Below are 12,880 nucleotides of genomic sequence, written 5' to 3'. Positions count from 1 at the left end.
CCCAATATTTTCCTAATAATTCTTCTCTCTAATAGTTCTAATTTATAATTAAATGATAGACATTTGCATGCATATAAACATTTTATTTTAGTTACAATGTTATAATGCGTTATTTTTGCATTTTTTGTTTTAGATATTCTTAATCAGATCGAATGTTCTTTGCATTCTATGAATCTTATCATCTGTGGCAAATTTCTCTAATCCATTTCCTTGGATTGTCTCTCCTAGATATTAAAATTTTTTAACCTTTTCTATGTGACTGTTATTTTTTTAACAAACATATCTATTTTTATTTAATTATTCTTTTATTCATAACATTTCATTACAGCCAAATATAACTTTTTTTCTTTTCTGTCTTTGTTTGCTTAGGGCATAAAAAACATTGACCACAAATGTGCTTAGGGCACATTATCATGAATGTGTTGTAATTTCATGGAGGTTTTTGCTACCCCATATTTGGCAGGTATGGGTGTTCACCTTGCCACTGATGTGAAACATTGACTTATAAGTAAAAATTTCATTGTCTAAAAATATATTGTCTGCAATTCTCTCCAACATTTCACACAAAACTGCAATCAAGCAACCTTTTCGTCAACTTATATGTTGAACCATGGTTAATTTGTGTCTCTTTTAAGTGCAATCATTATGTAATAGTGCCAAACAGTTGTTTGTGGAATGTCAGTCTCATGTGACACACGTAGAGTTGATTTCTTCAGACTTTTTCCACAGCAGCTTTGATGGGATGTGTAGGTTTCCTGGTGATTTTATATGTTTTAACAGAACAACCTGTCTCAACAAAGGTTTGGTACCAAGAGTAAATTGTGTGCCTACTAGGGGCTCCCTACCATCACTCTATGAAAATTATATTAAACTGCAGTTGCTGACTGCAAATCGTGAAACCAAAACCACACCAAGCACATTCTGTACCAGTAAATGTATCCATTTTTAACAATATTGGTGACAGCACTGATAGCCAAATTCAGTACTAATGAACTACTTGAGTCAAAACTTGATGATGTGTTTTACTATGAAATGAGACCTCAACCAAATTTGTAAGTTACCTAAATAAATTGTTATTTGCTTTTAAAGTTATAAAGTCCTTAATTGTCTGGTAATTTTTTCCCCTTAATGATTAATTCGCCATATAAGCTGCAAGCTTAAAATTTAGTGTTTATTTTTATGTAATTAATTACATCTTTACTAAATAATTAGAAAAAAGTTAATCTGTAGTACAGCATTTTGTTAATCAAAGTTCACAAAAACCCATTGTCCATCTAGGTTCTAAAAATACTATTACCTTTCTCAATAATGTTACTAATGTTTTTAGTAATACATTTGCTTTTCATACATCTGTAACTCCTAAATAGTTGAATAAATTTTCATGAATTAAATAAGTTGTCCTTCTTATATGAATTATCATTTAGAAAAAACTAAAATGACTGATTGTAAACACATTAAAAGCAAAATGTTTTTTGACCTGTTAATTGAGATATCTAGTAAAAGTACCTAAAATTTATGTTTCAAAAATTATATCACATGATTTTGTAACACTGTCATCAATTTCCTACATAAAAACCTTTTATATACCGTTTGTTTTGTTTTAAAAATCATGACAAATATTTAAAAAAAATATTATAATAGATCTGATTAATATTTAATAAATTAATCAATAAGAAAAGGTTTCATGAAGAAATAATTTGGAAGAGATTTAATTTTAGGAATTTATTAACAAAAATAGTGGAAAATCTGTATTCAAATAAGCCAAGAGAAATTTCATTATATGAATTAAATCATTTAATATGATTTAAATTCAGATTTTAAATTAAAAAATTTCTTATATTTCATCAATTAGATATTAAATGCTTTATCTGTTGTGTGAATGACATTGTGTGCACAGTATTTCTTAAAAAGGATTAATTAAAAAAACTATAACATCTTTATTTAGCCAGTGTGAAGACTATAAATATTTTTCGGTTAGAGATTCCTTCCATCATAAATCATGTCATTTTCTTCATCTTCTTTAATAATCATTTATCTTTCAATAGTTGTGTTGATAAATAAATTTGTAAAAATCAACTGCAAAGTGAGTTTTTTTCTTAATTTTTAAGCATATGTATTTAGATTTATTCTAATTATTTTTCTTGTAAATTTTTTTTTGTAATATGAATTTTATTGTACAATTAAGGAGGTGGCGATATTCGAATGCATCCTGTAAATGTTGAAATGAGAGAAGTTAAAAGTTACATCATTAATAAACGTAAAAGAGAATTAACTTTATTATTAAGAGATGGCAGCTCTCATGCTTTTGTTTTCCAGTATGGATCAATACAAGATTTTACATATATTTTACGTGCCTGTTTAAAGACTAGAAGGTAACTATAATATTTTCAAGAACAAATACTTAATTGTTGAATTCAATATGTGTGTATGTGTGTGAACACGTATAGTCTTAGATATTGATTTTGGATTCGGATTAAGCACTGTTATAGGATTACAGAAATATACAAATGATATTGATTGGCCTTCAAGATCACCTTAAAATGGCTGTCAGAATTAAAGTTTTGTAAGAATTATTACATAATAACAGTATAAGCTATCAAGTTTGTTCAAACATACTAATGTAAGGATTATTAAACGCATAAAATATATAAAAATCACTTTTGTAAATCAAGTGTAACATCCTAAAATGGCAGAAAAACTAACTTTTTAATTGAAAAAAATATATGCATATGCCATAAAACCGTAAAAACCTAAGATAAATAGTTTATATTAACTTAGCGTATATACTAATTAACAATGTGTCTATGTTTTGAGTGTATGTCTTCTGTATTTTGATGATTTATAATTTCTATAATGTGAACTGTAAAGGAAAAATTCCATTTAAAAGATGTTCACAAAAATATGATAAAAGTGTGTAACTAGATGTTTATTCTTAGTGTTAATCATAATCATTATTATCAGTAGTTACAGTGGAATTGGAAAGTGTAAACATAAATACAAATCAACACTTAAATAAATAAAGGTGATACTAATGATGAAATAAATAAATCAATTGATTTAATGAATGATTATTTGAAATACTACAAGACTATTTTTAAAGATGTATAAAAAAAAAAAATAATAACTGTTGATTACAAAATTATATAATATAGCTTTAGACAGTCCAATCCAAGAGAAAAGTTAGCTTAAATTGTTAAAAGCGATAAATTTTAATACAGTTCTAAACTAGTTAAGGTTACCAATTGCAAGACTGTATTCTGACATATTAGTAATTATAGATTTGTATGAAGTTTTGAGTGTGTTCACTAACTTATTGCTTTCAGTAGTTGTTTATATTGACAATAACAATAACACAGACAACACACAATGCTATTTAAAGGTAAAGAGGATAAAGTAATATTATAGTACGAAAAGAATTTTCTGTATTCAATCTAGTCTACATCCTGGTCTAATATTCGCCATATAGAAACAATCATGACTGATAATTCTTTAATATTGTCAAAAAACCTAAATATATAGGAAGTAAATGGATTTCTGTTGATAACATTAGTAATATTATACATATAGTAATCTTATATATTATTAATGCTATACTTCCATCATTCTGATCCAGTATCTCATAATAGTTCTCTTGGATTGTAGCAGTTAATCTAAAATTATTAAATATTTAGCTTGAATCAATAGTGCTATTATAATCGATCAGTTTAACAGGAAAATATAAAATAAAGATAAAAATGTTATTACAAAAAGTTTAATTCAAGTAATGTGTAACTTCATTATGTTACCATAAGTAGTAATACTACATTGTTTCAGAAAATTAAATATTGATGGATTATTCTTTATTAAGAAAAAAGAAAAACAAATTTGCTGACCTTAAAAACAAAATATAGTTAATAAGCACTAACTTCAGTTATATATACAAACAAATAACAAACTGAATGTTTAAGTGAATGCTAAGGCAGTATAAATTCATAATCGTATTCAGTTGCCTTATCTTATATTATGAGTATTTTTTGTTGTCTTATAATGTATTTTTTTATTTCTCCATTATGGAATTATTTCTTTTCTCATTTTTTAGATTATGAATTTATTGTATTTAATTTTATATGATTTCAATGTAAATTTAAATAATTTTACATTCTGGTTCTATGTATTTTTTCTTTTAAGTATTTTAACTTAATTTTTCAATTTAAATTGTTTATGTTTTATGTTATAAAAATCATGTATTTTATTTAGTTAAATATTGTATTTTTAATTAGTTTTTTCATTAATAAATGAACTTTGGCTAGTGCTCAATGTTTCTTTTGCTATTTGTATCAAGGATAAATATGTTGAATAAAATTATATATGTAATTTTCAATTGACTATAAAATAAATGTTAAATACAAGAATTTTTCCAGTGTTCAAATAATTCAAAGATAATTTATGAATGGACAGAATATTTTGAAAATGTTAAATTCGATGCATGTTTGTATTGGTATATAAATAATAATAATACACAATCTTATTTTACTGAAAAAATTTTACTTATGTAAAATATCTACACACATGAAATTAATATATTCATGGATGTATTATTTACAAATTTTAGGGTATAAACAAACAAAACATTGAATAATTGAGCATAATGATGTAGGCAACTAATTAAACAAAGAGGAGGAACAACATTAAATGATTGAGATTTCTATGTTGACTCATTTTCATCCTCATTGTACTATCCCTGTACATATCACACTTGATTTTTTATAAAAAATTCAGGTATTCTTTGATATCCTAACTGAACAATTCCTTTTGAATTCAACCTTTCCCTAATGCTCTGTTAAAAATATAATATAAATTACTTGAATTGAAATCTTGCTACAAAATTTTTTTCCTTAAGGTTGGTAATTATGATCTCATGACTACTACTTTCCTTATTCTGTCAGTTCTACCATTCTCATTTTTTATTATTGTTCCACTTACCATTTAATTACTGATTTTAAGTTGTTAAATAAAAACTTCTATACTGAATCTAATGGAATAGGGTTTAAGTAATTACAAAATTACAAAAAATTTTATGGATTTAAATCATTGTTAACTATCAGCATGAAGTTGTTACAAAAAACTACTAGCATTCAGCAAACATTTGGCATTTATCACAAAATTTTTGATGTGCACATCATATAAGTTTTCATCTTTAATGTATTTTTTTTCAACGTTGACAACATGCTTGCAGACATTGCTGCACTCAGCTTCAGACAATTTATGAAATTTCTCTTCAGCTGTAACTTAAGAATGTCCGACATTTTAAAAGTTCTATTTCTTTTAGCTACTTGCCCTTTCACTTGACTCCTAATCATTTCAATAGCATTTAAGTCGTGGTGATAAGGTGGCAACCATAGAACTGTGGGAACATTATTTTTGAAAATGTTATCTATTAGAAATTTTTTTTGATTTTCTTTGTATAATTTTATATCATATAATTCAATCTTTATCATAGCAGGAGAAAAGTTAATTTGTTGTTCTGCTAACTATTTTATCATATTGCTTTATAAAGAGTTAGAATTTGGCTGCTTTTATAGCAGAATGTTGTGATATGGTGCATTATTTAGTACAATGACCGACCGAGGGGGCAGGTTGGGAATACACTTCTCCTGTAACCACTTTGTGTACTTTTCAGAATTCATCGATTTGTGATAATCTCCTTTCTTATTTGGCTCATACATAAATAAAGCATTGTTAATGAATCCTTTATTACAGCCGGCATGAACAATTATTTATATTATTATAGTGAATCCCCTAGGATACTGGTGTTTTCAGTCCCCCAAAGATTTGTTGTATCTACCCATGATTTTGGTGTCGCATGATTACTGTGAATTTAGGTTTCATCTCTGTATACAATTGGTCTTCCTTCTTCACGAAACAGGGAAATTTGTCATAGAAATCTCATTCTCTGCATTTTAATGTCATGCTTTTCTATCAGTATTTTCTGGTTGTTTTCTATCTAAATCCCATTTTATGTAATATTCCCGTTAAAGATTATTCATTCTCCTTGAAATTAATTTCACTTTCATTGGCTTTTTTTCCGTAATTCTCTTCACAGTAGGAATGCATTTTTGGGTTACATAAAATTTATTTATTAAATGCCTCAAAACATCTGTGTCAAATGATTAATTGCACACAGCACTGGGGTGATTTATACGTTTTCTCGGTGAAACAGATATGGATGGCTTCTCAGTTTCATTTGATTTCCCTTCTGCAATAATTCTTTGGACCGTTTATTTTGATACTTTTGTTGCTTGAAAAACCATATTAAGCACTTCAGTTTTCCTTACTATTCTGGTTCTGGCATTGTTTTGTAAAAAGAAATCTTAAATGTTTAATATAATTTTCCTTGCCTGACTATGAACTATTGTACCTTTTCCTCCTAATGTGAGCATTTTAAAATAAAATAACTATATTGAAATATTAAAAATTCACATGAGTGAATATATGACAAAGCCTTAATTGAAAACAATATAACAAATAGTAAAAAAATAATTCATTAACAACTATTCACTTCATTAAGTAAAATATACACTGCAATAAATGTTTCTATTATAACCACTTCTAGAACATGTTTACAAACGGTGTGACATATGATTCTTCACAGCACAATGATTAGAGTAGATTAAAAATAAGTAAATGAAATTCTAGAGTTGCATGTTGTGTTTACAAGAATTCATAAATACCACATTAGTTATGTATGATTCATGAATGATTCTATTGTTAATAGTTGCTATACAACAGGAAGTAGGCCTAGATTACAACACTATGCATAATTTAAAATAAAACTCAACAATTACATATGCTATTGCAAGTTAATGAAACCTGTTTTTTTATACATTACCATACCATAAAAGACATAGAAAATGACAATGTTTTTAGTTTGCTTGCAACAAAGGTCAGTGCGTGCAAAATGCTAGTACATAGGCTTTCAGTCTGTGCGCCAACATATGTGCCAGTAAGTCTAGTCAGTTTTTCTGAAATACAGAATCGTATATACAGAGTGAGTCAAAAGTATGGAAATCCCCTTAACAACTTTAAACCTTTTTAAGGATAGAATACTGTAACTTTCAGGATAAGGTATCATTCAACTACTTTACCTTTTGATGAGAAATAGAATTTCAAACCCTTCTTGGTGGGTGGCCCAGGGGTTGTAACAAAAATATTTTAACATACAGTAACATGTATAAACAGTAATGATGTACCTTGTGTGGTACATCATTTTAAGGGGGTTGGGACAGCCCCAACAAGAAAGATGGTATTAATAAAAAGTTGGTATGATGTCTGTACCCAAAGTGATGACAGGATACATGTTGTGTAATATTCTATTTGCAGTGTTTCATTATTATACTATTAGTTTTTTATGAGAATTTATTGTGATCAGTTGGCTAATTGATTTTGTCTACCTTTACCACATTTGTCAGTCACTTTTATTATTTACTTCATTTTTACCTATTTAGTGATTGTTTTTTACTGATTTAATTTTTCCTGTGCTACCTGCTAACATTACTGTCAACATGCCACTTAGTAAACAGGAGAGGATCACACTTTTAATGATGAGGGGCTTTGATTAGTTAGGTCGTATAATAAAGTTTGTGAAGTGTTCAGTGCAACATTTAATAATCATAACTATATTTCAAAAGGTACAGTGTCAAAAACCATTAAATTATTTGAAGAAACAGGGAGGATTAATACTAGGGGAAAACCAGAGAGCTTTTTAAATCTGCAACAAACAATAATACTAATAATAATAAATTGTTAGAGGTGTTTAAGAATTTATTGAGAATCCTCACTCCTCTACTCAAACAGCAGCACGAGAACCTAATATTAGCATAAGCTTCAGTGATTCGAACATTAAAAAGTTAAAATTCAAACCCGTCAAAATTCATCTGGTGCAAGAACTTTATGGAGATTATTACGATTGTAGAATTGAGTTGAGTGAAATTATATGAACAATATTTGTGTAGATCCTAATTTATTAAACAGCATAGTTTTTAGTGATGAGACCACATTTCTTTTTAAGTAACAATGTATATCGCCATAATTGTCAGTACTGGACTGATATTAATCCACACTGGTATCCTTAGGCACATACACAGTATCCAGTAAAAAGTAAATATATAGGCAGGTATTTTTGGTAGACGATTGACTGGGCCTATATTTGTTGATGGAATTTTGAACGCAGTGAAATATGAGGCTTTGCTTCTCAACCATATCATTTCAAACATTCAAGATGTTATTGGTCCCAACTTTGGGCAATGAAGTAGTACAGTCAAGATGTCCGAAAGAAGCCTACAGCGAAGGCGAAGGCTGAGTCATAATTCACTGATATATATATGTCTACCCTGAGGCATTTACGTTGGTGGCATCCCAACGAGGCCTGGCCTATTACTGTGAGATCTAAAAAAAATACATAAATAAGACCAAAAACTCATTTTGGGTCTTATTTATGTATTTTTTCCTGGAAGATGGATTGGCTGAAGGGGGTCAAATGAATGGCCAGTAAGATCATCTAACTTGTCACCATTGAATTACTTTCTATGGGGCAACTTATTGTTTATCATAATAAGTATTGTTTATCATAAGATATCAATTTATGAAGTAGAATTTGAGAATCAGCACAAAATATCACTAGGCAATCATTGAATAATGCAGTATCATCCTTTAAAAACTGACTGGCACACTGTCAAACAACATAAGGAGGACATTTGAACATTTATTAAATGAAATGTAAGTAAATAAGTAAACATTTTACTTAATAAATTATTATTTTTTTAAATAAATTTATTTAATATCCATTTAATTACATTTTTATAAATTTGCAAGTTTCTTAAATTTTCAATGCAATTTTCTTTTGAAATCCTATCTTTATCCCGCCACCATTTTGCATCATACCAACTTTTTATTTATATCATTTTTCTTTATTTAAAAGAGACCTTTAAAATGATGTATCACACAAAGGGTGTTCCTGTTTAAAATATTTGAGTTACAACTTCTGGGTACCGCCAAGAAGGGGTTGAAATTCTTTTTCTTGTCAAAAGTTAAAGTAGTTGACTGATTTCTTACTCTGAAAGTTACAGTATTTATCTGGAACGTTTTTACAGTTGTTGAGGGGTTTCCATACTTTTGATTTGCTCTATATTATTGTTATGATTTATAATAAAGTTGTGGAATAACTTATCTTTTCCTCACATTTGGTTATGGCTATAATAGTTTTTAAGACATCTAAAGAAGAATTTTTGTCATTTTGTAAGTTAAGCAATCTGTTACTTGATTACTACTGTGATTTTGAGTGAAGTGTTATATATTATGTTACAAATTAATGGTACTAAACATCCAAGGAGTTTAGTTTTAATGCAGTTAGTGTAAGTTTAACAATCTAGATATCCCTCCATATTCTCACTTGGACTTTCTTTCCCTCATATACAAATAAACTTATAACAGTTTGCAAAATTTCTTTAAGAATTGGTTGTTTTGAATAAATGAATAAGCTCTGTTATAGAAGTCTTTAAAATATGTAATATTCCCTGCAAGAGTTTGGGAAAATCTTTCAAAATTTTATTTTACTTTAATTGTAAACTAGTAATAATTTCTGAATGATTTTATTATACTATTTTTCATTAATTTATTCAATTTTAAACTTAGTTCAATTTGGTAATTTATATACAGGTAATAATTTATTTTTACTATCTTCTTTTTTTGTTTTAGATCGAAGCGTAGAAAAAATTTATATCTTGTTACTGGTGATAGAAATGAATCGCAGCCTTTAACTCATTCCTTTGCTGAATTAAATTTGTTTTCTGATAATTCTACTGATGCTGTGTGGCGATTTGTTAGTAATTTAAAACATAGACCTTATGAAACAACACTTCAGACTTTCTCAAAACTTACAGATACAATATGTAAGTGTTTATTACTTATTTAATTTAAGGAAAATCTTTTCTTGTCCTAATTTTGAATAGCAACTGTCTTTGTAGTTATCAGTCAGTATCTGTGTGCCTTCTTGAAACAAAAATACATTTCTTCTTTTACAAATGTTTGTGTTCATTGTGTATTTTAATACGCTTGTTACATCTCATTAATATTTTTCAAAATTTTTACTTTTTACCTTTTTTGCTCCTGATCATACTGCCCACCCTTTCTTAATACAATTACTTGTGTTTGCATGGTCTCTTTCAACTTCATTCCTGTGTTATCCATTTTCCTTTTCTATATTTACCGGATGCTTAAAATCCTTCATCTTAGTTTTTATTTTCTCTAACCATTATTTATCATACAATTATTAGATTAAAAATACATTATCTATTTCAATAAATGTTATTGAATCTGACCTTTTTCCTACTTTCACACAGCTCGCATTTCTTTTACACATTTCTTTCACTTTGTACATAATGCCTTTCTTGATTCACTTGTAAATTATTTACCGTTGGTGATTTTCCTGTAGATAAACTGTCTTCTCAATATTCAGAAAGGTGAATCTTTCTTTCTTTTATGAAAATCTTTTTTTTCTTCTATGAACAAACCTTTCCGATATTTGTTCTTATGATTACTTCATGGAAAATAAATCTTTTATTGTGGTCGGTACTTAGTAGTTAAATTCATAATTTACTCAGGAAAACTATTTAGGTTTGTTACTCCATGGATAAAAAATGAAACTGGACCAACATTTCTTGGGATGGATCAAGGGAAACTGTGGTAAAACCCTGATCAGAATAACATGATGAATCTCCAATTATAAAATAAATAATAGATGTGATTAAAGCCCATATTAATTATTTAAAATATAAACTCATGGTTAACGTTTTTGTTTGAAGATTACTAAATATAAGAAATAACTACAAAATAATAATTCACAATTAAGAAGGTGTAAATGAAAATTATTTAAGCACATGTTTATACACAATTGTTTTTGAATATGATATAGAAAATTCAGGTCTTTCGATTAATATTTAAAAATTCATCATCAGAGTAATGTTTCTGTGAAAGAAAGTTTTTTAATCATATATTAATAATTTGGTTAATAATCATATACAAATAATTTGAAAATATGGAACGAAGAAAAACTTCCAGAACACTGGACCACAGCCCTCATCCATCCATTACATAAAAAAGGGGATAAAACTAATCCTGAAAACTACAGAGGCATATCTCTCCTGGATTGCACATACAAAATGTTACTGATACTATGCGGAAAAAAAGAATCTCTTTCTTCGGTCATCTCATAAGGACACCGCAAACAAGACTGTCAAGAAATATCATTGAAAAGCTCTGGTTCCAAAAGCTAGAAGTAGGATGGATCAAAGAAATTAGAGAAGATATGAAAGAATTGGGAATTTCCCTGACTGACCTACAGAATAAAACTGGAAAAATTACAAAGCTAAAAGATAAAAGCATTAGATTTAAACAAAAGACAGACAAACGACAAAATACAACGAAGAGGGTGTTTACGGATGAAGAAAAGAAAGCAAGATCTGAACGGATGAAGAAATACTGGGCAGCTCGAAAGAGTAAAATAACACGCTTTTCTCAGAAAAGATCCAACTAAAATTGACTTAAGTGGTCCCATGTTGGCCGTAAAAGCATAATAATAATTTGGTAGGAAGAATTTTTAAAAGGTTTGGTAATTTGTTAAAAACAGCAATGGAAGAATAAATAATGCCCTTTCTCATTAGCCAAGTATTATGTTGAGTAATATGAAAACATTTCTATTGCCTGTTGGGTATTATTTGTTTTCTGGATTAAGTGCTATTCTTTCTAGCAAAGAATTGTACATTCATAAACATAAACACATGAAGATAAGTTATTATTATTAATTTAATAAATATTGATCTATATGATTCATATTTATGGCATGAAATAATGATCTGACAGCTTATTTGTGTTTCAAGAAAATTCATTCTGACGTTTTCAGGAAGCCCTAAGAGATGACTTATTTCAGAAGTAAATACATATATATATATATAGGCATAATAAATATTTAATAATGATGACTAGCTTAGCATCTTACTAATGATTCAAAGAAAAACCAGTATAATTTTATTTTGTTGCAAACGAAATTATCACTGACAGCTGGTTGCTACATTCATTATGAACATTCGTTTCTCCTTTTCTAAATGAATGGCACTACTGTCTTATTTTAGTGTCATTCATAACATTCGTTTGTAAATGTCACAAATTTGTCTGTAAATTTCAGCCGCAGAATTATATTTGCCATCAAAAATCAGATTACTCATACTTCACACTTGGCGTGGTCATGAATTGTAGCATTCATTATAAATTAATGAATATAAACAACAAAATGACTAAACTATTATTTAGTCAACAGCTGACCATTGATTGAAATAAAACCTGTTTTATATTGTGTATATTCAAAATACTCCCTGCATTAAAAATACACCTTGTACTATCATTATCAATAATGTGAATTCTAAAATCACAGGTAGCATTGTTACCTGAGAAGTACAGTTGTAACAGTTTTATCCATTTTTAAACATAGATGGTGGAATTTTTTGAACTACTTATGTGGAATTTTCAAAGTACTTTTAAATAATTATTATGTTCAGACATAGATACAGTCATATTAAATGTGATGAGGGTAACAATGAATTATTAAGATTTTGAAGCAGATAATAAAAAAAGCAAGGCACCAAGTATAAATTCCTATGGCATTTTGCATTCTACATTTCAACATGGGGATTTTCATTTTAATGTATTTTCTTATAAAAAAAGGGATTTCAATAACCTGTTTACAATTGGAATTTGTAAGACTGACTTAACTAATTGAATGCAACTCTCTGATACGATAGCTACAAAATTTTTTCATCATAAAAAATGTGTAACTTAATTGATTGCTTAA

The 12,880-nt window shown here is 28.0% G+C and overlaps 1 protein-coding gene across 1 annotated transcript in view; it reads left to right on the top strand.

Annotated features, from left to right (window-relative positions):
- Tbc1d15-17 (TBC1 domain family member 15/17) overlaps positions 1-12,880 on the top strand; it is a 52,043-nt gene that overhangs the window by 13,771 nt on the left and 25,392 nt on the right. Inside the window, exons 4-5 of the mRNA XM_075368519.1 lie at positions 2,186-2,372; positions 9,733-9,926. Coding sequence (XP_075224634.1) covers positions 2,186-2,372; positions 9,733-9,926 — 381 coding nt within the window. The remainder of the gene's footprint in view (positions 1-2,185; positions 2,373-9,732; positions 9,927-12,880) is intronic.

Source organism: Lycorma delicatula, chromosome 6 (genome assembly GCF_047948215.1).
Source record: "Lycorma delicatula isolate Av1 chromosome 6, ASM4794821v1, whole genome shotgun sequence".
Taxonomy (NCBI): domain Eukaryota; kingdom Metazoa; phylum Arthropoda; class Insecta; order Hemiptera; family Fulgoridae; genus Lycorma; species Lycorma delicatula.
This window is presented reverse-complemented; position numbering and strand designations above follow the sequence as displayed.